Source organism: Gallinula chloropus (assembly GCF_964237585.1).
Source record: "Gallinula chloropus genome assembly, chromosome: 30".
Lineage (NCBI taxonomy): Eukaryota > Metazoa > Chordata > Aves > Gruiformes > Rallidae > Gallinula > Gallinula chloropus.
In genome coordinates this window covers 718,051-742,812 of record NC_140115.1, presented here as the reverse complement: position 1 = coordinate 742,812, position 24,762 = coordinate 718,051, and the positions used below count along the sequence as shown (strand labels likewise).

Genomic DNA, 24,762 nt, shown 5'->3' with positions numbered 1-24,762 from the left:
GAGCCTCCCCAGGGACTCGTTAGAACAGGTAATTGGAGGCCATGTTGGCTGGTAGGCAAAGGCAATGTACAAGCAGCTGAGATGCTGAGCAAGCCCTGGGTTGGTTTGATGAAGCAGAAAGGCCAAGCCCTGACCCCCAGCCCCAGGGAAGACAGGTCCTGTTCCTCAGGTATTGCTCAGGCTCTTCCTGGGGCATCGTGGGGTGTGTAATGCTGAGTGAAGAACAACAGGATGAGAGTTTGTCCTCATTGTTGGTCCAAAGCCCAGCTAGAAATTCATCTGTCCTCCATTTAAAGAAAAGAAAGACCAGGGAGACCCAGGAGGAAACATTGTGGAAATATGAGGACAAGGCTGAGGTGCTTAATGAAATCTTTGCCACTGTCTTTAGTAATAAGAGCAGTTGTACAGAGAGAATCCAATTCCCTAAGCTAGGAGACAGGGACAGGGAGCAGAATGAGCCCACCTCAATCCAGGAGGAGATGGTCCTGCTGCACCACAGAGATGTGCACAGATCTGTGTGGCTGAATGGGATGCAGCCAAGGGTGCTGAAAAAACTAGCAAGGGGGGTTCACCAAGCCACTTTCCATCAGTCCTGGCTGACTGGAGAGGTACCAGAAGACTGGAAATCAGTCGATGTAACCCCCTATATAAGAAGGAACAGAAGGATGATCATGGAAATTACAGGCCTGATGGTTTGACTTCAGTCCCAGAGAAGCTGATGGAGCAGATCATCCTGAGAGGCATTAGCCAGTTCATGAAGACCCCCCAGGTGATCAGGCCCAGTCAGCTTGGGTTCATAAGGGCAGGTCCTGTTTGACACACTGGATCTCCCTCTATGAGAGGGTGACCTGCTTCCTGGACAAGGGAAGGGCTGTGCATGTTGTCTACCTGACTTTAGCAAGGCCTTAGACACAGTTTTCCAGAACTTTCTCTTAGAGAAGCTCACTGCTTGTGGCTTGGAAACTCTGGTGGTTGAGCCCAAAGCAATGGCTGAGCACCACATGGTGCTCGCTCATTCCTGGAGGAGAAACAGACAGACCTTCTATGGGTTGGGATAAGGACAGTTTACTGACAAAAGCACCATAAAAAGGGAGTAATATCAGCCCCAATTGCACTCACACCCAGTGATAGCACAGAGAGCACCTTACAAACCCAACAATAACACAGTGCTGCACCATGCTATGACCCCCCTCCCCAACCAGCGCCTTTGTCAGGGAAATTATGTCAGTGTTCTGGTTACAGCTGGTATGGTGTTAATTTTTTTTCTAACAGCAGATGGAATGCCTTGTTTGGGAGTTGGGATGAGAGCAGGTCTGGTAACACCCTGATGTTTCTGGTTGTTGCCAAGCAGTCAAGGACTTTTCAGTTGTTCCTATTTCCCTACTAAGGAGAATGAATGGGACGCAGCCAGGACAGGTGACCCGAACTGGCCAAAGGGGCTATTCCATGCCAATTACATCATGCTCAGCAGAAAAGGGGGGCTGGTTGGAGGAGGAGGAGGCAGCTCCAGGACATGCAGTTTTGGGGATGATCCCTTTTTCAGGACAGCTCTGGGCTGCACGGCCTGAGTTGTGTGGTTCAGTGACAAATTGCATTGTGTATCACCAGTTTCATATATTTTGCTACAAAGTCCTGTTATCATTGTTATATCTCTCTTTCTGCTATTCTAGTAAACTATCTTTACCCAAGCAGAGAGGATTTGTTTCCTTGGATTTGGGTTTTTCTCCCTTTCCTCTCCCTCCCCTCCAACTTGTCCCCCCACCCTCTTCCTGTAAAACAACAAGCAACTGTGTGGTGCTCAGCTCTCAGCAGGGGCAAAACCACATCTACTAAAATCCAAAACAAACCTATTCTTAAAAACATGAAAATTTTTATATTAAATTTATTTTAATTGTCTCTTAAGCGACATCTCCATCAATCTATTCAGCATGATTACAGTTCATTGAATCGACAGGGCCAGCAATACAATGAAGAAGATGAGCAGTTTATTGCTGCTTAGAAAGATCCTGTTCGGTTTCCACACGGCATCCTTGAGCTTCTGGTTCCTCATACTGTAGGTGAGGGGGTTCACTGCCGGTGGAACCACCACGTAAAGAAATACCTCTACCAGGTTAAGTGGTCTCTGGAGACTGGACAGGGACCAACGGCTCCAAGTTGGAACAAAGGAAAGGTGACAGAGCCCTGGGACAGTCTGCTGAGTGGGTAGTAGAGTCTCCTTCTCTGGAGATATTCAAGACCCATCTGGATGCCATCCTGTCCGACCCGTCCGAGGACTCTGCTTTTGAAGGGGGGGCTTGGACTTGATGATCTCTGGAGGTCCCTTCCAACTCCAATTCTGTGAATCTGTTAATCTGTAAATAGGGAGGATATTTAGAGGGGCTCTTCAGGTAGGCAAACATGTCAGTGCTGACAAAGAAGGAGTCCACTCCCAGGTAAGGAGGCATGTGGAAAAGGCTCTGTGTCATCCCTACACCGAGTGGATCCTCAGCACAGCCCTGAAGATCTGCACATAGGACACCACAATGAACACAAAACACCCAAAATCTGAACAAGGTCTGACCAGAATGGTCTGACCGTGGCCCGTGAGCAAGAGTTTTTGAGGATCTGGGGGATTTTACAGAAGAACTGGTCAGCAGCATTGCCCTGGCAGAGGGGGAGTGAAAATATATTTGCTGTGACAATATATTTAATAAGGAATTAAAAATTAACTGCTGCTTTTTGCTGTCAGAGAAAAGAGAGAGAATCTATAAGGAACTTTGCAGACACCAAGATCACTGATGTAGGGGGAGAAGGTCCTCCCAGCCTCATTGCAGAGATACCCTTGCAGACCATGCAGAAGACCATGGTGAATGAGGCTGTTCCCCCTCAGCCCATGCTGGATGATGTGGAACAGTGATTCTACATGCAGCCTGTAGACATCACAATGCTCAGGCAGGTGCAGACCACTGAAGGAGGCTGTGACCTCATAGGAAGCCTGTGCTGGAGCAGATTTGCTGGCAGGGCTGTGGAGGACCCACGCTGGGGCAGTCTGTCGCTGAAGGATGGCAGCCAATTCAAGTGACCCACCCTGGAGCAGCTGGTGATGATCTGAAGCCATGTGGGAAAGACTCACGTTGGAGGGAGTTATAGAAGAATGTCTCTTGTGGGTGGGACCAAATGCTGGGGCAAGGGGAGACTGTGAGGAGTCTTCCCCATGATGAGGAAAAAGCAGCTGAGACAATGTGTGATGACCTGACCCCAACCCCCAATCCCTATCTCCCTGTGCCACTCAATCAGAGGAAGGAGAGAACTGGATGGGTTTATTGTTGTGTCAAGTTTATTCTACCAGATTCCAACTTTGAAACCGTTAAATGTAGAGAAATACCTCCCAAGCAAAGTGGGGGGGGGGGTGAAAAAAGTTTGGGGCACCTCCCCAGTGTGTGGATTAGAAGAACCATTAACCTTGGGGTTCAAGGCTTTCATATTGAATGGAAGGGTCATAATAGTGCCTGACATCACCTTGCAGCTCTGTCAGCATCAAGTTTCACAAATGCTCAATACCCAGCAACAGCCCCCAAAAAACATCTGCGAGGGATGAAGGATCTTACTGGCCTGAAGACTCCCTCACTAGGAGCACCAGTAACCTTGGGGCTCAGGGCTTTCCTAGCCAAGGAAATGGTTGTAACAGTGTCTGACATCATCTTCAAACTCTACCAGCGCTTGACCTTTTAACCTGGAGAAGAGGAAGCTGAGAGGGGACCTTATCACCACCTACAACTACCTGAAGGGAGGTTGTAGAGAGATGGGCGTTGGTCTCTTCAGCCAGGTGACAGAAGATAGAACAAGAGGCAATGGCACTAAGCTGGGCCAGGGCAGGGTCAGATTAGATATTAGAAAAAAAATTTTTACTGAAGGATTTGTCAGGGCCTGGAACAGGCTGCCCAGGGAGGGGGTTGAGTCACCTTCCCTGGATGTGTTCAAAAAAAGGGCAGATGAGGTACTTAGGGATCTGGTTTAGCTTAGGATGGGAATGGTTGGACTTGATGATCTTCAAAGGTCTCTTCCAACCTTGTGATTCTTGTGATTCTTGTGATCTTTTCTTACATCTTCTCTTCCCTATGCAGCTGAGTAGGGAGAGTGACAGAGCAGCTCTGGTGAGCACCACACATTCAACAAGGTACGGAAGAGGAACAAACACATGGGCATGTGGAGTCAATGGTTGTAGGCTGCAGTAATGATCATTAAACTCTTGCCCAGTAGAGCAGCCAGGTAGATGCCCAGGAAGAGGCAGAAGTGCAGGAGCTGCAGCTCCCCTGTGTCTGCAAAGGGCAGGAGGAGGAACTGGCTGATGGAGCTGCTGTTGGAAATCTGCTGCCTCTGGGTATGGAAAAGTGTTTTCAGAAGTAAAAGACAGGAGTGAAGTGAGGTGAGATTTGTGACAAGGAAATTAAAATGATGGATTTGTCTCACAAACTCCCAAGTGTGTATGAGGAGCAGAAGCCTCTCCCATGGGCTCCCAAAGAGTCATTCCTGGTCTTCAGTTTTGGGTACACTCAAATGGGGGTGACATACATTTTCAATCAGATGAAGTCCACTCTCATGGAGAAGGGGATCTTACAAACTTAACTACACCCCCAGTAATTTCCCATGGGAGCTGGGACCAGCAGCTCCCAGACAGAAGGTGTCTATTTGTGCCTACCAGGACTAGGGTAAGAGACCAGCATTGGTGGGTTTGAGGCAGACAGAGGCCAGAGCTTCATCCCCTTCAATCCCCAGGGCTGGAGTGCAAGGATGAGGGGTCTGGAGTGATGTGTCTGACTCCCTTCCTTTCACAGGGGGAAAGAGACATCTCCCTGTCCCTTCCTGGGGTTACTGTCTCATGGGAAGACAAGGAAAGTTAACTCTCCTGAACAGTTCTTGTTTGATCAGGAGAAAGGACTCTGCTGGACATAAGGATTATTCCCCAGATGAGGGAGGGAATGTCAGAGAGGACTTCATTATCTTTCCAAGTTAGTTCCTTGAAGCTCCAGGGACACCTTGAAGGAGCCCATGGCAGATGGAGTATATGAAGCCTTCCTGTGCTCCTCTACGATGAGCTGGGCTGGTCTCCTGGGACAGTGGGAGCTCATGAAACACCGCAGCTCTGCAGAGAGACAGCTCTGGCCAGGAGCAGCTCCTCTGCCAAGCACACAGGGCTGGGAACACTGCCTGGAGGCACCGAGGGGAGACCTTGGAGGCTGAGAGAGCTGAGAGCTCACTGGAGGAGAAATCTCCACAGCACTCTGCCTGGTATGTCTGTGGGTGCAGGGCAATGCAGGTTCTGTTCCTGGAGGGATCTCCTAAAGCTGGGACATGGGGCAGTGTGTGGGGTCTGTCAGGAGGACAGGTTCTCTCTAGGAGCAGAAAGTGCTGCCTGGAAGGGATGCCCTTCTGCCCCATCAGAGGGGCAGGGCAGGACAGCTGTCTTCTCCTGGGCATGGCTGAGAGGTGTGAAGCAGCATGTGCACCCAGGGGTGCCCAGGGCTGTCCTTGTGAGCAGGGTCCCTGTGCCCCGGAGGGTTGTATGCTGTGGTAGAGACTCTTCTGCTGCCAGGGTCAGCACTCAGCCTGGCTCATGGGCTTTCCACAGAGTTACAGACAGAACCTGTGGGTTGGAGGAGTGACCCAGGGAAGGGAAGCGTAAGGTCCTTCTGCTGTAAAGAAAGTGCTGCCTGGGTCAGCTTTGCTCCCAGCTCCAGCTGATCCTTGAGAAACTCCAAAAGGACTCTGAAGAATAACATGAAGGAAGCATTTTCCTGCAAGGCAGAGTCTTTGCTTTAACTCTTCCTCTCCTGTGGGCTGTGCTTACTGTGGGAGATGAGAACTTATTTCTCCCCTCTAGAATGTCCACATCAGAGGATTTCCTGAGCCCTGCACACACAGAGACTCCCTGGGGCAGTGCCCTGATGCCAGGAGGGGTCTGCAGAGCTGACTTGAGTGCAGGGCAGGTAGGTTGAGGTCTGTGAACACAGAGCAGGAGGTGACATGGGCAAAGAGAAGCAGCTGCAGGGACAGCTCCAGGCAGCAGAGACATTGTGAGGGAGGGAGAAAGCTGCTCCCAGAAATGCTGTGGTAGTGGGGATTTGGTACCCCCATGACATCCTCTGCAGTGCAGACACTTTCCCACACAGACCCCCTGGTTTCTGCCACCCAGCACAGACTCTGTGCCTGGAAGTCCAGGGTTTCAGACTGAGTCATCTCATTGGCAGCCCAGCCCATGTTGAGGACAAATCCCTGAGTGCCTGTCTGTCCATCCCTCTCTTTCCAGGCCTGGCTAGAGCATTTCTCTGTTTCCCCTCCTGTCCTTGCTGCCTTCGTCCCCCCATTACCTGGGGCTCTGGGCATGTTCATTGGGGGTCCTGGCATGAGCTGACCCTCACTTCAAGATCCCCATCTGTAGGACAGAGAACTGGATTCCTCATCTCTCTGTGGGGTCCAGTTTCTTCTACAGGGAACACCAGAGAGTCCAGCACTGGGCAGCTGAGACCAGGGATGATAGACAGAGCAGCTCTCCCTACTCTGCACTCAGGGGAAGGTTTCACTGGCACTGCAGCAGCAATGTCAGGGAGTCCTGACAGAAGAAACACTCCTCAGTTGCAGTCAGGAGAAAACCAAAGCTGTCAGGCAGGACTGAGTTCTCGAGAGCCACAACTGACCCTCCTCCCAGCAGTGGTAGCCTCAAGCCAGCACAAAGCAGAGCTGCCAAAAGGGACCTGACAAAATTCTTCCTGAATACAGAGAGACAACCTGAGGGCATTCCATAAGTAGTGGAAGGGATTTTCCTCAAGGAAAGATTCCCTAATTTCTCTTTGCCTTTTCCTCCTCTGACAGGTCTCCACACTTGACAGCAGCAGATGTCCAACAGCAGCTCCATCAGCCAGTTCCTCCTCCTGCCCTTTGCAGACACACGGGAGCTGCAGCTCCTGCACTTCTGCCTCTTCCTGGGCATCTACCTGGCTGCTCTCCTGGGTAATGGCCTCATCATCATCACCATAGCCTGTGATCACCATCTCCACATCCCCATGTACTACTTCCTCCTCAACCTCTCTGTTCTTGACCTTGGCTGCATCTCCACCACTGTTCCCAAATCCATGGCCAATTCCCTGTGGGACACCAGGGCCATTTCCTACACAGGATGTGTGGCTCAACTCTTTTTCTTCTTATTTTTGATCATCACAGAGCTCTCTCTTCTGACTGTCATGGCCTACGATCGCTACGTTGCCATCTGCCACCCCCTGCACTACGGGACCCTCCTGGGCAGCAGAGCTTGTGTCCACATGGCAGCAGCTGCCTGGGCCAGTGGGTTTCTCAATGCTGTGCTGCACACAGCCAGCACATTTTCCCTGCCCCTCTGCAAGGGCAATGTCATTGACCAGTTCTTCTGTGAAATCCCCCAGATCCTCAAGCTCTCCTGCTCAGATGCCTACCTCAGGGAAACTGGACTCATTGTGATCACTACCTGTTTTGGTTTTGGGTGTTTTGTGTTCATTGTGGTGTCCTATGTGCAGATCTTCAGGGCTGTGCTGAGGATCCCCTCGCAGCAGGGACGGCACAAAGCCTTTTCCACCTGCCTCCCTCACTTGGCTGTGGTTTCCCTGTTTGTCAGCACTGCTTTATTTGCCTACCTGAAGCCCCCCTCCATGTCCTCCCTCTTTCTGGACCTGGTAGTGTCATTTCTTTACTCTGTGGTTCCACCAGCAGTGAACCCCCTCATCTACAGCATGAGGAACCAGGAGCTCAAGAATTCTCTTTTGAAACTGAGCACTGGATGTATCTAAGCAGCAAAGAACTGCTCATTTTTTTCTGCATATCACTGGCCATGTAACTGATGTTAGGATCAGTCTGTATTTAGTAGGGGGTTTTTTCCTTCTATGTTGTTTAAACTGTAATAACATGGTGCACGTTCATCCCATTCCTAGTCCAGTATCGAGGTGTCTCTTGTGACCCAGACACTGTGTAATGACAAGCTGTGCTTCCTTTGCATCATGTTTCACTTGAAAGGTGCACATTTTTTTCTTTATCTGTTTCTCCTGCCATTTATAAAAATTTACAAGCACATTGTGATCAGCTGAGTCACTCCATTAATTGTCTGAAATGGCAATGCTTTCCCACCATGGCAGAACAGGAATTTCCTGTGTCCTCTGTACCATAGAATCATCCAATGACTTGGGTTGGAAAAGACCTTTAGGGTCATCGAGCCCAACCACAGCCTAACCCTGCCTAGTCCACTTCTAGACCATGTCCTCAAGCACAACATCTACACACATTTCAATACCTCCAGGGATGGTGAGTCCACCACTTCCCTGGGCAGCCTGTTCCAATGCTTCACTACCCTTTCAGTAAAGAAGTTCTTCCTGATATCAAAAATAAATCTCCCCTGGTTCAGTTGGAAACATTTCCTCTCATCACTTGATACCTGAGAGAAAACACCAACCCCCACCAACATACACCATCCTTGCAGGTTGTAGAGACCAGTAAGGTCTCCACCCAACCTTCCTTTCTTAAGACTAAATAGCCCCAGTTCCATCAGCTGATCCTCAAAGGACTTGTGCTCCAAACTCTTCTCTGTGGAGACCGTCGATGAGCAACACGCAATTCAATATGAATTTTAGGTGAAGCCGTTTATTGGGTGAAATCACACAGATTAGAGACTTTTGTTGCTGCAAACGTGGCAAGCTAAAAAACTGCTGATTGGTTACACACCCAGTTTACACCCTACTGATTGGTTAGTGATTATAATGAGTTCTACTAACCTATCTTATAGCCAAATATCATTAGTTTACCTTTGGTGCCTAAAAACATCCACACACCGGCTGTTTTGACCATCTTATTATGGCTGGTTCTGAACATGTTCCGTTACTCCCAAGTTCTTCCCATAACTTCTTCTTGGTTTAGGGCAGCCTGTACCCCTGTCATCAAGGCCACTGTGTGTTGAGAGTGTGATTATTAATTTCTTCTCAGCATGAGCAACTTTTCCTGTCTCATGGGAACAGGAGGATATTATCAGAGCCTAAGTCTTGGGAGAAGAACTCTAGGCCGCTAGCAGGCCTGCTGTCTTGGGAGAAGAACTCTAGGCCACTAGCAGGCCTCCTGTCTTCCCCAACACTTCTCCAGGTTTGTTGCTCTTCTCTGGACATGCTCCAGCATCTCGACATCCTTCTTGTAGTGAGGGGCCCATAACTGGACATGGTACTCGAGGTGGGCTTCCCCAGAGCTGAGTACAACAGAACTAGCACTTCCCTAACTCCTGCCAGTCACTCTATTCCTGACCCAGGCCAGGATGCCATTGGCCTTCTTGTCCACCTGGGAACAGTGCTGGCTCCTGTTCAGCTGGCTGACGACTGACACACCCAGAGCCTATACTTCCAGGAAGCTCTCCGGCCACTCTGCCCCAGGCCTGTAGCATTGCCTGGGGTTATTGTGACCAACGTGTAAGACCTGGCTCTTGGCCTTGTTGAACCCCATAGAATGCGCTTCTGCCCATCAATCCAGCCTGTCCACTTCACTCTGAAGAGCCTTCCTGCCTTCCAGCAGATCAACACTCCCACACAATTTGGTGTCCCATGCAAATTTACTGAGGGTGCACTCGATCCCCTTGTCCAGATCGTTAATAAAGATGTTAAAGAGGATGGGCCCCAGCACAGAGCCATGGGAAGCAGCACTTGTGACCTACCACTAGCTGGATTTAACCACAACTGTTTGGGCCCATGTGTCCAGCCAGTTTCTAACCCAGCACAGAGTGTACCCATCTAACCCATCAGCAGTGAGTTTCTCCAGCAGGATCCTGTGGGAGACAGTGCTGAAGGCTTCACTGAAGTCCAGGTAGATCACATTCAGAGCCTTCCCCTCATCCAATAAGCACCAGGTCACCTTGTCATAGAAGGAGATAAGTTTGGTCAAGCACAGTCCGCTTTTCCTAAATCCATGCTGACAGGGCCTGATGGCCTGAGTGTCCTGCATGTGCTGCATGATGGTACTCAAGATGATTAGTTCCATCCCCTTCCCCAGCACTGAGGTCAGGCTGACAGGCCTGTAGTTCCCTGGGTCCTCCTCTGTCCCTTCTTGCAGATGGGTGTCACATGTGCCAGTTTCCAGTCCGGCAGAACCACCCCGGTCAGCCAAGACTGCTGGTAAATAAGGGAAAGTGGCTTGGTGAGCAAATCCACCATCCCCCTCAGTGCTTTTGGGTGTATCCCACCCAAGCCCATCAACTTCTGCAGATATAAGTGGCTGGGCAGGTCAGTAACCAATTCCCCTGGGATTATGGGGGCTTCCATCTACCTCCCGCACCCATCTTTCTACTCAGGGGTCTGGGTGTCAGGAGACAACTGACCATGCTGCTAAGGAGTGAGGAAAAAAGGCATTAAGTACATCAGCTCTTTCTTTATCCTCCATCACAGTGGTTCCCCCGAGATCCAATGTGTGGGAGATTCTATTTTTAATAGTTTATAGGTTTTTAATAGATTTTATTTTTGAATTCTTTAAGTACAATAACAAAAGGAGGGACAGAGAGAATCTCCCACCTTCATTAGAGGTCACAAACAGAAGTTATAAGGGCTGTAAAAGCATCCTGAACTGAAATCCCCCCAGGTAGCCCACTAGCAGTCCAGTAGCCTTGGGGGTCAGGGCTTTCCTAGCCAAGAGAATGGTCCTAAGATTGCCCCACATCATTCTTTTGGTTCTATTAGGTTCCACCTTTTGATATTTCTAAACATACAGCAATAGCTCCCAAGTAAATCTGTGAAGGCTAAACAATGTTCCTAGGCTGGAACCTCCAGAGGTAGCCCACAAGCAGCCCTGGTATCCTTGGGGGGAAGAGCATTCCCAGACAAGGGAATGGTCCTATAACACCAGACATCATGTTCTGGCTCTACCAGTGTCCACATTCAAGAAGTGCAAAGCATCCAGCAATAACTTCCAAACAAAAGGTTTGAGAGCTGAAATATCTTGTGAGCCAGAAACCTCCCCTGGTAGGTAGAGCAAAAGCAGCCCCAGTAAATTTGGGATTGAGAGCCCTTCATAGCTGAGAGAACGGTCCTAAGAGTGTGTGATGTCCTCTCTGGGCTCTACAAGCATCAAACTTTGAAAAATGCCAAAAGTCCAGTAAGAGCCCCAAACAAAAGTTGTGAGGGAGGAAAGAATTTTCTGGCAGGAAATCTCCCCAGGGAGCCTGCAGGCAGCACCTGTAACTTTGGGGCTCAGGCCCCCCTTCATAGGTGAAGGAACAGTCCTAAGATTGCCTGACTTCATTGTCAGGCTCTTCAAGCATCCACCTGTGAAGCTGATAAATGTCCAGTAACAGCTCCCAAAGAAATTGATGTGAGGTCTGGAAAAGGTTTTCTGGCCTGAAACCTCCCCAGGTGGTAAACTAGCAGTACAAGAAACCTTGAGGCTCAGGGCATTCCTAGCCAAGGCAACGGTCCTAAGAGTGCCTGATGTCATTTTTCAATCTACCAGCAACAACCTCTAAAACTGCAAAACCTCCTGCAACAGGTGTCAAAGAGAAGGAGCGAGGGCTTGAAGATATTCCTGGCTTGAAACATCCCCAGCTATCCCACTAACTGTGCTTGAGGTAGTTTTCCAGCTCTACCAGAAAAAGTTTCAAACATGCTAAATATCCAGCAAGGGCACCCAAGCACAAGTTGCAAGAGATGAAGGATCTTCCTGGCCTGAAAACTCCCCAGGTTGTGCACTGGGAGCACCAGTAAAGCTGACCCCCTTCACACGCTGCTTGGCCGTAGCAGGCAGCTGAGGAGAGAGATTTCATGGGTATTAAACTGTGTCATGTTGAACTGCTGTTTGTTGTCAGAGAAATCTGTCCGTGCCTGTGAGCACAGATGATGCCAGGAAAAGGGTTGGGAGTCCCAGGAGGCCAGTGAGGGAACTGCTGGGCTTGGGGAAGAGCAAGGTTCTCCATGCAGGGTTGGATCTCCAGAGACGGCTTTTCCTGCCTGTCCAGATCTCCTTAGCAGACCCATATCCATCACAGAATGTTGCTGTCACTTCTTCTATCAACTGAGCCAGGACAGAAAATACCCGTGACTGGAAAAAGGTCCTCCATGGGAAATTCCTTTGAAACCTGTTTCACTAAGGACACATCTAAAATCCAAGTAGTTGTAGGAGTTTTGAGCTCTTTAATGAAAATGAGTTGAAGAGCCGTGCTTGTAAGGGCTTTCTGGATGTTAATGAGCCCCATGGTGTCTTTTCTTCTGAATCCCCAGACTTCAGCTACAAAGAGGAGAGTGAAGAAACCTCTCCAGAAGTTCAAGTCAGGAGTAATGCCCAAAGAACCTTGAAGCACTCACAGGCCCCACCGACAGTCACTACAGACAAAGCCTCCCCATGGGCTCGTTAGAGCAGACAACTGGAGGCCATGAGGACAAACCCAGGCAAAGCACAGGCAGCTCTGATGCTGAGGACACCCTGGCTTGGTCTGATGAAGCAGAAATGCCAAGCACTGACCCTCAGCCCCTGGGCAGGGAGATCCTGACCCCCACCTGTGCCTAAGGGCTCTTCCTTGGGATGTGGGGAGTGTGACACCAAGGGAAGGACAGGGAAGAGCACATGGTGGCTTCCCCTGGGGTAGATGCAAGAAGGCAACCATACTCCATGGCCATGAGGACAATGTGTCCTACCTGAGGTCTCTGTGGCAGGGACATCAGCCACAGCCAAGGGGGCAAAGATCTCATTTCTATCAGGCCCTTTCATCCTGGCTGGCACCCTTGGCCATCTGCACCACAGACCACCCCACACTGCCTCACCCCTGTACCTAGTTCTGTGTAGGCTGCAGGGATGCAACACGCTTTCCCACCTCATTGTCACCTAACAATGTCCCTGCCTGTACTGCTGTCTTTGTGTCCTCGCCAGCTGTTCCCACAAGCACAAAGCCACCAGCTCATCCACACTTCCTCCCAGTGACTGCTTGCCCCACAACACTATCCTCAGAATGACATTTCCTTATCCTCATGTCCACCCTGGCCTTCAGAGCCATCAATTCACATGGACTTCCTTTCTTATGTTCTTTCCCTGTAGCACAAAGAGGGCTTCCCTCAGCCTCCCCTTCCCCAGGCCAAAGAAGCAAAGGTCTCTTGGCAGACCACATACGTGTTCCTCCACATTCCTCCAGGCTGGGAAACCCCACACTGGGACTGACTGCTCCAGAGGTGGCATCACCAGTGCTGAGTCCAGATGGACCAGAAGGGCCCTTGTCTGTGCAGCCACACTCCTCCCAGTGCAGCCCAATGTGCTCATGGCCAGATTCCTGTTCAGCACCTCTGACTGCTATGGCAGCCCCTGCAATGCCCAAATTCTTCTCCTTGTGGACGGTTCTCCACCCATCATGTCTGAGCTGCCTTGATGTGGGGGTGTTGTGCTGGAACCTTTTCTCATGGTTTCGCCCCAGCTGAGAGCTGAGCACCACGCAGCCGCGGAGGCAAAAGGAAACCAAAAACCCCTAAACCTCATGGGCTGGGATAAGGACCGTTTACTGGGACAGCAGAGAGAGAGAAACAACAACAACAACAGGACTTTGTAGCAAAATACACACAACTGGTGATGCACAATGTAGTTTCTCACTGAACCCCACCGCTCTGGCCGCACAGCTCACAGACGTCCCGAAAACACGTGTGTCCTGGAGCTGAGTTTTCCTGCCCCCACCACACTCCTTTATGCTGATCATGGTGTAATTTGAATGGAATATGCTTTTTTGGGCAGTTTGGGTCACCTGTCCTGGCTGTGTCCCCTCCCAGCTCCCTGGGTTCCCCCCACCTTCTCATTAGTAGTGAAGTATGAACAGCAGAAAAGACTGATTGCTTGGACACAACTAAAGCCTCCCTGTTATCAGCACTGTTCTCATCCTAACACCCACACATGACACCACACTGGCTGCTAGAAAGAAAGTCAAATGTATTCCTCCCAAATTTAGGCCTCCTTTGTAGACAACAAGTGCAACACAATGGTGGGGTCACTCCTGTGCCCTTCCAGGCACTTGTGCACTCCCAGTTGACTCATTTCTGGAGCAGAACTAGAAAAAAGGCCTTGATGCTGTACAAGCACTGCTCAGCAAGGAACAAACATGCTTATGCAGACTTTATGACTTACAAATCCAAACACCAGAACTATGGGGGCCACCAACATGAGAATTAATTCCAGCCGCAGAGAAAATACGGGCAGGAGGAGAAGATCTCTTCTGCTTGGAAATCTTCCTGATGTTCCTGTTCATCAAATCCCAGAATTTCTCAAGGTCTCTCTGAAGGGAATCTCCATTTTACTAATGGTTCACATGTGCTTGCAGATGAGTCTCTAACTTACGGTGCTTTTAACAAAATGCCAGCAATAGGTGCTAAAGAACCTGGGACTCTATTGCTGATTGTTCAGCATGTTCGAGAGTGGATGATGGTAGAGCCTGAGAATGACATTGTTAGGACTGGTCCTGTGGCTAGGAATGCCCTGAGCCCCAAGGTTAATGGGACTGTTAGTGGGATACCTGGGGAGGTTTCAGGCCAGAAACCTTTTTCCACCCTTGCACCTTTTGCCATGGAGCTGGTGCTGGACATTGAGCAGTTTCAAAGGTGGACACTGTTGAAGCTGGAAAATTATGTTGGGCAGAGATACATCCACTCCCATGGCTACAAAAGCCCTGACCCCCATGTTCCTGGAGCTGCTAGTGGGATACCAGGGGATATGTAAGGCCATGAATATCTTTCATCCCTCACACCTTTAGTTTGGGATGTATTGCTGTGCATTTAGCAGGTTCAAAGGTGGACTCTGATATATATCCAGAAATAACATCAAGCAACGTTAGGACCCTTCTTTTGTCTCTGAACACTCTGAGCCCTAAGGTACTGGAGCTGCCAGTGATCTACCTAGGCAGGTTTCAGGCCAGGAGAATCTTTCATCCCTCACACTTTTGTTAGGGATCTCTTGCTGTTCGTTTAGCAGTTTGAAGGTGTATGCTGGTAGAGCCCCAAAATGACATCAGGTAGTTTTAAGACTGTTCCCTTTCTAAGGAAATCCTTGAGCCCTGAGGTTACTGGGGCTTCTAGTGGGATACCCAGGCAGGTTGAAGGTCAGAAACATCTTTCACACCTCAAACTTTGTCTTTGGGAATTATAGCTGGACATTTAATGTTTTTGAAGGTGGACGCGGTTAGAGCTGGAAAAAGACAACAGGCAAATTTCATACCATTGCATTGTCTATGAAAACCCTGTGCCCCATGGTTACTGGGGCTGCTAGTGGGCTACAAGGAGAGTTTTCAGGCCAATAAGATTTTTATGCCCTTGCATGTTATGTTTGAGGCTACTGCTTTACATTTAGTGTGTCAATGTTGGATGATGGGAGAGCCTGTGAATGTCCACAGGCACAGTTAGGAAAGGTAAGCCACAGAATCACAGAATCACAGAATCTTAGGGGTTGGAAGGGACCTCAAGAGATCATCGGGTCCAACCCCCCTGCCAAAGCAGGCTCCCTATCTCATATTACACAGATAGGCATCCAGACGAGACTTGAATATCTCCAGAGAAGGAGACTCAACCACCTCCCTGGGCAGCCTATTCCACTGCTCCGTCACCCTCACTGTGAAAAAGTTCTTCTGCATGTTGGTACGGAACTTCCTATGCTCCAGCTTACAGCCATTGCCCCTAGTCCTGTCCCCACAGACCACTGAAAAGGGGCTGGCCAAATCCCCCTGCCTCCCAAGTCTAAGATATTTATAAACACTAATTAGGTCTCCCCTAAGCCTTCTTTTCTCCAGGCTGAACAGACCCAGCTTACTCAGCCTTTCCTCATATGGGAGATGTTCCAGGCCCCTAATCATCTTCGTGGCCCTTCTCTGGACTCTCTCCAGGAGATCCCTGTCTTTTTTATACCATGGAGCCCAGAACTGGACACAGTACTCCAGGTGGGGCCTGACCAACGCAGAGTAGAGGGGGAGGATCACTTCCTTCGACCTGCTGGACATACTCTTCCTGATGCATCCCAGGATCCCATTGGCTCTCTTCGCCACCAGTGCGCACTGCTGGCTCATAGCCAACCTGTCATCAACCAGGACCCCCAGGTCCTTCTCCACAGAGCTCCTTTCCAGCAGGTCATCCCCCAGCCTGTACTGATACAGTCGGTTGTTCCTCCCCAGGTGCAAGACTTTACACTTGCTCTTGTTGAACCTCATCTGGTTTCTCCCAGCCCAGCTCTCCAGCCTGTCAAGGTCTCGCTGGATGGCAGCGCAGTGTTCCTGCGTGTCAGCCAATCCTCCCAGCTTTGTATCATCGGCGTACTTGCTGAGGGTGGATGCTATACCCTCATCAAGATCGTCAATGAAGATATTAAACAGGACTGGACCCAACACCGAGCCCTGGGGAACACCGCTAGTCACAGGCCTCCATTCAGATTCTACTCCACTGATCACGACCCTCTGAGCCCGGTCCGACAGCCAGTTCTCGACCCACCTCACTGTCCACTCATCTAACCCTTGTTCCCTCAGCTTCTCTATCAGGATGTCGTGGGAGACAGTATCGAAAGCTTTGCTAAAGTCAAGGTAGACAACATCCACTGCTCTCCCTCCGTCCACCCAGTTGGTGATGACATCATAGAAGGCTATGAGATTGGTCGAGCACGATTTCCCCTTGGTGAATCCATGCTGACTACTCCTCATAACCTTCTTCTCTTCCAGTTGTTTGGAGATGGCATCCAAAACAAACTGTTCCATCACCTTTCCAGGGACAGAAGTGAGGCTGACTGGCCTGTAGTTACTGGGATCCTCCTTCTTGCCTTTTTTAAAGACTGGAGTCACATTGGCTATTCTCCAATCTTCAGGCACTTCTCCTGTAGTCCAGGACCTATTGAAGATGATAGAGAGTGGCTCCGCAATCACCTCCGCCAGCCCTGAGCCTTAAGCCTACTTGGGCTGCTAGTGATCTACCTAGATAGGTTTCAGGCCAGGAACATCTTTCAGCACTCAAATCTGCTTTGGAGCCATACTATACATTTAGCACTTTCTAAGGTGGACACTGGTTGAGCCTGAAAATGAAAACAGGAGCTTTTAGGATCATTCCACTGTGTAGGAACCACAGAATCACAGAGCCACAGCATGGCCAACGCTGGACTCTTTCAAGGAGTTCCCTGTCATTCTTGAACTGAGAAGCCCAGAACTAGACACAACATTCCAGGTGCGTTCTCACCTGGGCAAGGAGGAGAAAGGCTTCTCTTGACCTACTGAACACACCCCTTCTAATACACCCCAGGGTGCCATTGGCCTTCATAGCCAGGAGGGCACATTGCTGGCTCATGCTCATCCTGCAGCATATGAAGGGGGTCAGCTTTCAGAGGAGATTCTCTCCAAACCAACTTTTGTTCAGATAGATAGAAAGGTCACTTAACAACACACTAAAATTCTGAGAGAATCATTTATTAGACATCTGAAAGATGGGAAGTTTTCCATGTGTCGGAAGACACTGGAGAGCTGAGCAGTATCGAAATGACCAAAGAGCAAGCAGAGGCAAGGTGAGGTGCATACATGTATCTAGGCTACTGAGAAGACTAAACAACCACCAAAATTCATACTAAATACAGACTGGTCCTAATGTGAGTTCCATGGCCAGTGATATGCCAAAGATGAGCTGCTTAGAAACATCCAGTCCTCAGTTTCCACATGGCATCCTTGAGCTCCTGGTTCCTCATGCTGTAGATGAGGGGGTTCACTGCTGGTGGAACAACAGAGTAAAGAAATGACAATACCAGGTCCAGAAATAGGGAGGAGATGGAGGGGGGCTTCAGGTAGGCAAAGAAGGCAGTGCTGAGGAACAAGGAGACCACGGCCAGGTGAGGGAGGCAGGTGGAAAAGGCTTTGTGCCGTCCCTGCTGCGAGGGGATCCTCAGCACAGCCCTGAAGATCTGCACATAGGACACCACAATGAACACAAAACACCCAGTAGCAAAAGAGGCACTGACCACAAGGACTCCAGTTTCCCTGAGGTAGGCATCTGAGCAGGAGAGCTTGAGGATCTGGGGGATTTCACAGAAGAACTGGTCAAGGGCATTGCCCTTGCAGAGGGGAAGTGAAAATGTATTGGCTGTGTGCAGCAGAGAATAGAGAAACCCACTGGCCCAGGCAGCTGCTGCCATGTGGACACAAGCTCTGCTGCCCAGGAGGGTCCTGTAGTGCAGGGGGTGGCAGATGGCAACGTAGCGGTCATAGGCCATGACAGTGAGAAGACAGAACTCTGTTGAGATCAAGCATACAAAGAAAAAGAGTTGAGCCACACATCCTGTGTAGGAAATGGCCCTGGTGTCCCACAAGGAATTGGCCATGGCTTTGGGAACAGTGGTGGAGATGTAGGCAAGGTCAACAATAGAGAGGTTGAGAAGGAAGAAGTACATGGGTGTGTGGAGGTGGTGGTCACAGGCTATGGTGATGATGATGAGACCATTTCCAAGAAAAGCAGCCAGGTAGATGCCCAGGAAGAGGCAGAAGTGCAGGAGCTGCAGCTCCCGTGTGTCTGCAAAGGGCAGGAGGAGGAACTGGCTGATGGAGCTGCTGTTGGACATCTGCTGCTGTCAAGTGTGGAGACCTGTCCAAGGAGGAAAAGCCACAGTGAGAAATTAGGGAACACAACTCGGTCAAAAACATCTTCCAACTCTTAGGGAACACCCTCAGATTGACTCTCTGCAATGTGCTGGCTTGAGCGTGCCACTGCTGAGAGGAGGGTTGGCTGTGGGCTCTGGAGAACTCAGTCCTGCCTCGCAGCAGTAAGGATACAGAAGGATGGCCTGAACTCAGACTAAATCCCCTGTGGATAGGAAGGAGCTGAGGAGTGTTACTCCTGCCAGAACTCCCTGACATTGCTGCTGCAGTGCCAGTGAAACCTTCCCCTGAGTGCAGAGTGGGGAGAGCTGCTCTGTCCATCAGCCCTGGTCTCAGCTGCCCTGTGCTGGACGTTCTGTGATCACACCCTGCTGTTCCCTGCAGAAGAAACTGGACCCCACAGAGAGATGAGGAATCCAGTCTCGCAGGTCAGAGCTCCAAAGCCCTCCTGCAGTCTCATCCTACCCAAGGAGGATCTCAGCTCCCCACTCCCAGCCAGGGACACACAGGGCTCAGTGCAGCTGCCCACACACAGGTGATGAGTGGCATTGCCACGGCCTCTGTGCCGAGATGTCTCCTGCATGGGGCTCCTCTCTGGGGCACAAGAGTCCCTGGGAGAGCGGTGCCATTGTGGGAGGCAGCTGCAGCCCAGCAGGAGCTGCCTGGAAAACCTCAGTCCTAAAGATGGGGGTCCCGAAGTGAGGGTCAGCTCAGTGCCAGTCCCACCATGGACATGCTCAAAGCCCCAGGTAATGGTGGGACAAAGGCAGCAAGGACAGGAGGGGATACAGCAGGAAATGCTGCAGCAAAAGCTTTAGGGTCAGGAATAGAAAGACAGGCACTCAGGGGTTTCTCCTCACTGCTGGTTGGGCTGCCAAGGAGAAGTTTCAGCCTAAAACTCTGTACTCTGGCTGCAGAGTCTGTGCTGGGTGGCAGAAACCAGGGGGTGGGTGTCAGAAAGTGTCAGGGGCGTCTCAAATCCCCACTGCCAGGGCATTTCTGGGAGCAGCTCCTCCCTCCCTGACAATGTCTCTGCTGCCTGGAGCTGACCCTGCAGAACCTTCTCTTTGCCCATCTCACCTCCTGCTCTGTGCTCACAGACCTCATCCAACCTGCCCTGTGCTCAGCTCTGCTCTGCAGACCCCTCCTGCCATCAGGGCACTGCCCCAGGGAACCTCTGTGTGTGCAGGGCTCAGCCCAGGCTCCAACATCTTCATGAGAATCAAGTTTTCACTGCATATTCTCAAGGGGAGAAATAAGTTCTCATCTACCACACTCAGCACAGCCCACAGGAGAGGAAAAGTCAAAGCAAAGACTCTGCCTTTGGAGAAACATTCTCTTTGGCATTTCTCAAGGATCAGCTCTGGCCGGGAGCAAAGCTGACCCAGGCAGCACTTTCTTACAGCAGAAGGACCTTACGTTGCCCTTCCCTGGGTCACTGCTTCAACCCAGAGGTGCTGTCTATATTCCTGTGGAAAGCCCAGCAGGCAGGCTGAGTGCTGACCCTGGCAGCAGCAGAGTCCCTGCCCCAGCACACAGACCCCGGGGCACAAGGACCCTGCTCACAAGGACAGCCCTGGGCACCCCTCAACCATGCCCAGGAGAAGACAGCTGTCCTGCCCTGTCCCTCTGATGGGGCAGAAGGGAATCCCTTCCAAGCAGCACCTTCTGGTCCTATAGAGAATCTATCTTCCTGACAGACCCCACAGACTGCCCCATGTCCCAGCTTTAGGAGATCCCTCCAGGAACAGAACCTGCATTGCCCTGCACCCACAGACATACCACGGACATACTCACAGGTAGAGTGCTGAGGATATTTCTCCTCCAGTGAGCTCTCAGCATCTGTCAGCTCTCTCAGCCTCTCAGGTCTCCCCTTGATGCCTACAGGCAGTGTCCCCAGCCCTGTGTGAATGGCAGAGGAGCTGCTCTGTGGCAGAGCTGTCCCTCATCATTGCTGTAATGTTTCATCAGCTTCCACTGTCCCAGGAGTCCAGCCCAGCTACAGCAGAGGAGCAGGTGAAGGTGTCATGTACCCCTCGGCTCCTCTGAGGTATTCCTGAAGCTCAAAGGAACCAACTTGGAAAGACACTGAAGTCCTCCCTGCCATCTGCTCTCTAGTCTGGGGAGAAATCCTTCTGTCCAGCAGAGTCCTTTCTCCTAGTCAAGCATCAGCTGGGCAGAAGAATCACTTTTCCTTGTCTCCACATGAGGCAGGACCCCCAGAAGATGACGGGAAGGGGACTCTTTCCCCTTGGGGAGGGTAAAAAGTATGACAAGTGACTAGAGGCACCTCATCCTTGCTTTGCAGCCCTGGGGCTGAAAGGGGATGCAGCTCTGGCACAGGGCTGCCTCCATCCAACCAAAGCTGGGATTTCTCTTGCCACGGTTCCAGTGGGCACAAAAGAGGCACCTGCTTCCTGGGAGCTGCTGGTCCCAGCTCTCATGGGAATTAATGGGTGGGAGGCCAAGGAGGAGGTGTTCAAACACCAACACCCAGTGAAACCTGAGGGGCCAGAGGTGCTCCAGAGGCGTGCAGGGAGATCCAAGGTCAAGGAATCACAGAACGTTTGGAGTTGGAAGGGACCTCAAAAGGTCATCTAGTCCTACCCCCCTGCCACAGCAGGATCACCTGGACTAAACCACACAGGAACACATCCAGGTGGGTGTGAATGTTTTTAGAGGAGGAGACTCCACAACCTCTCTGGGCAGTCTGTCCCAGGGCTCTGGCACCCTCACAGTGAAAGAGTTTCTCCTGACATTCACATGGAACTTCCTCTGCTCCAGCTTTTGCCCATTGACCTGAATAAGGCCACCCCTCAGTCTCCTCTTTTCCAAGGTAACGAGGCCCAGCTCCCTCAGCTCAGAGGAACTGGCCAGCATTGCCCCTCTGCAGCAAGAGGACCAGCTCAGAGGACATTGGGACAGGCTCCTGGAATGGCTGCATGTGAAACGTGTCCAGGCAGGATCCAAGGATTCCCACAGGGAGGCACATGCCAGGGGGTGGCCTGTCACTGGGAAGCTTGCCCCACCTGGCTCTGGGCCTGTGAACAATGCCGCCTGCGGTGAGAGCGGCACCCCATGGAAGAGACCCCCCTCCAACTGAGAGAGAAAAAGACCCTTTGGGAGGCCTGGCAAATCGACTCTATTGGAGCCCTTGGGAAGGCGGAGGGGAAACAAGAGTATTAGTGGGAGTGGAAATCATTTCTGGCCTAGTCCAAGCCCAGGCATTTCCAGGATCAGCAAGAGAACATCCAGGGCGGGCCCTGACAAATTGGTTTTGCTTTCTGCCAACCCCCAGTCTGCTCAGTCAGACCAGGGCAGTCATTTCACTGCTGCCAAGGGGCAGGAGTGGGCCAAGGAAGGAGGAGTCAGGTGGGGATTTCACCCCCCGTGTTACCCCCAAGCTAATGGGATAGTGGGGGGAACTAATGGGCTTTTGAAAGGGTTTGTAAAAGCTCACAAGCCACACTGGGCAGAACGTCTCTGGGATGCAGTTCCCCAAGTCAATGATTGGTGGGGAATAATTGGATGTCCCAACTCAATGTCTTTTGACCCAAACCCCAAATTTAATCCCCAAACCCTACACTCCCAGCACCCCAGAAAAGCCATTTTTCTCTCCTGGTCTGCCAGTCTTGGTAGAAATGCCGACCATTGGGACCATTCCCCTCGTCCTGGCTGAGCCCCTCAACAAACACGCTTGGAAAGCAAGAGATGCCCATGGGAAGGAACACAAAGTCAATACAAGGTGGATCATTCCATCCTTCTAATAACAATCTACGACCAGTTCCTTAATACAAACTAAGTCTGAGTTTTCTCTCTTTTCTTTTCCAGATGGAATCTCTGACACCTGGTTGAAGGAATAGATGAAGCTGTTAATTGTCTGTATAGTTTAGTTAATAACTGCTTTGTTAATATTTATAGGACGTTTACCAGACTGTTAGAAACATGGTTTTGATTGACCATTCTCACCACCTTTAATATCTGAGGAAACTTTGAGCCCCCCTCTTCAGCCTGGGGTGGCAAAATGGATTTATAACTTTAGGCCAGCAGGTGCCCAACGCTTTTAACCTGACAAATTGTTGGGGATATGGGAGCCCTTCAGGATTTAAAGACTGGCCATGGACATTGAAACAATATCCCCAAAATGGCCCCTGAGTGATCTAAGTGACATAACCATTGGTCATGATTCATTCTATTGGAATGAGGAAACAAATCCATGGAAAACCCCATTTCCAGAAAAGGGGGAATATTGTCTCAATCGGAATGACAACAATGGAGGTTTTGTGGGTCATAGTGTGTGTGTTATTGGACCTTCAGGTGTGGAAATCCTTGTATCTTCCCTGGGTGTCAACCCATTAATTGTGCTACTTATAATCACTTTTCCTGTCAGAGGTGACATGTTATGGTGCATGTTGAGCAACACCACTGGTGAGCAAAACTCATCCCTCAATGGCTAAATTCGGATTGGGTCAATGAAAGTGGTCATAAGAAATGATTTGATAGCTTTTGGGCTTATAGGAATGGTATGGGAGTTGAGATATTGAGGGAATCCAACCCTTTGGCTTGTGGCAGAACCTGGTTGGCATAACCAACCAGGAAGTTACCATTCCGTTTGAGAATTAAGGTCTATGATGACCTCAGTCGATATCGAGGGTCCATTGATTTTTCTGTAGCAGGTGGGAGTAGCCAGTCCTGGGGAAAAGACAGGTGGACCCTCCAATGTGTCGTACAACATATTGGACCTGCAACCTAGAATCCTAAGGAATGGATTAGGGCTGCTCGAGACCCAATCTATAATCTAAATTGCATTATTCGTCTACAAGCCATCGTAGGAATTATTACTAATGACACAGCTCATGCCCTCCATCTATTGGCCAATCAGGGGGCACAAATGTGAAGAGCAACATTAACACATCACATGGTTCTCAATTACCTGTCAGCCAAAGGAGGAGGCATTTGTGGTAATAAATGATTCTAATTGTGGTTTGAAAATAGATGACAATGGCAAGGTTGTTAAACAACCCACAGCCAGGATACAGAAGTTAGCCCATGTCCCCATTCAAACATGGGGAGGCTGGGACATTGAGATGTTGTCCTGGCTCCCCGTTGGTCCATGGGTTAAGTCAATCCTATTTTATTTGACATGTGGATTCACCACATTGATGTTTTTACCACGTATTATTCCATGTTTTATACAATTGATTCAACATGTCGTAGCCAATAGGCAATTTGTAGCTCCTGCTTCACCTGAGGGCGTTAAAGAAATGCCCAACGACACCGTCAGCAGTATGGATCATATTAAATAGGGTGTTTTTACTTGTCTTTGCTTAAATCTAGAACAGAAGTTTTGAGACCCCAACAAAACATGTGCCTTAGACTAAGGGGGTGTGGAAATCCATTTTCCTACTGTGTATGCCGACCCCAAGCAGAATAGACCAGGGCAGCAGACCACATGAACCACAAAGGCCACAATCACTCTGCTTTGTATCACCAAAACCACACAGGTACCAGAATGCATAGATGTTCTGAATTGATAATAATAGAATCACAGACTCGTCTGGGCTGGAAGGGACCCCAAGGATCAGACAGTTCAAACCCCCCTGCCACAGGCAGGGCCACCAACCTCCAGGCCTGGAGCTACACAAGGCTGCCCAGGGCCCCATCCAGCCTGGCCTTGAACAAATCTAGGGATCAGGCATCCACGACATCTCTGTGCAGCCTGTTCCAGCAGGAAGAGATTTACATTTTAAGAAGTAAGAATGCAATAGTTAATTGGATGTTGTTAGCTCTTGTGACCATGCTGTCTCTTTTCCTTCTTCCTCTCTTTACCTCCTATCATTCATGCCACCGTGGCATAACGTGAACGAAACAGCCATGTGGAGCCATAGGGTGGTCTAGGGGACTGTGTCAAACAATGAAGAGACTGTGTCAGGTGTTTGTCTCAACACTGCTGGAACATTACACCACCAGCTCTCACCACTGTCAGCAGTAGAGCAACGGTCAGACCGCAAGACCAGATGCATCCTGCCTTCCTATGCACCTGAATGCAGAGCTGATTAAGTTTAACCCAACCACTGTGCATGTGCCCAGACCTGGGGTCTGGAAGAGACGGGGGCCAGAGACCCCTGAAGACCACCTAAAACCTCCCAGTGATGGTATTGGGCAGA

At 50.3% G+C, this 24,762-nt stretch overlaps 2 protein-coding genes across 2 annotated transcripts; one reads left to right on the top strand and one right to left on the bottom strand.

Moving 5' to 3' along the window:
• Positions 1–6,872: 6,872 nt before the first annotated feature.
• LOC311202415 (olfactory receptor 14J1-like) lies at positions 6,873–7,796 on the top strand (the record flags this gene model as incomplete). Its single annotated transcript, XM_084277004.1, has 1 exon — positions 6,873–7,796. One exon carries the CDS (start codon positions 6,873–6,875, stop codon positions 7,794–7,796), a length of 924 nt encoding a protein of 307 aa, XP_084133130.1.
• Positions 7,797–17,634: 9,838 nt separating this feature from the next.
• On the bottom strand, positions 17,635–18,558 carry LOC311202414 (olfactory receptor 14C36-like; the record flags this gene model as incomplete). The annotated part of the gene is made up of 1 exon (XM_084277003.1): positions 17,635–18,558. One exon carries the CDS (start codon positions 18,556–18,558, stop codon positions 17,635–17,637), a length of 924 nt encoding a protein of 307 aa, XP_084133129.1.
• Positions 18,559–24,762: the final 6,204 nt, after the last annotated feature.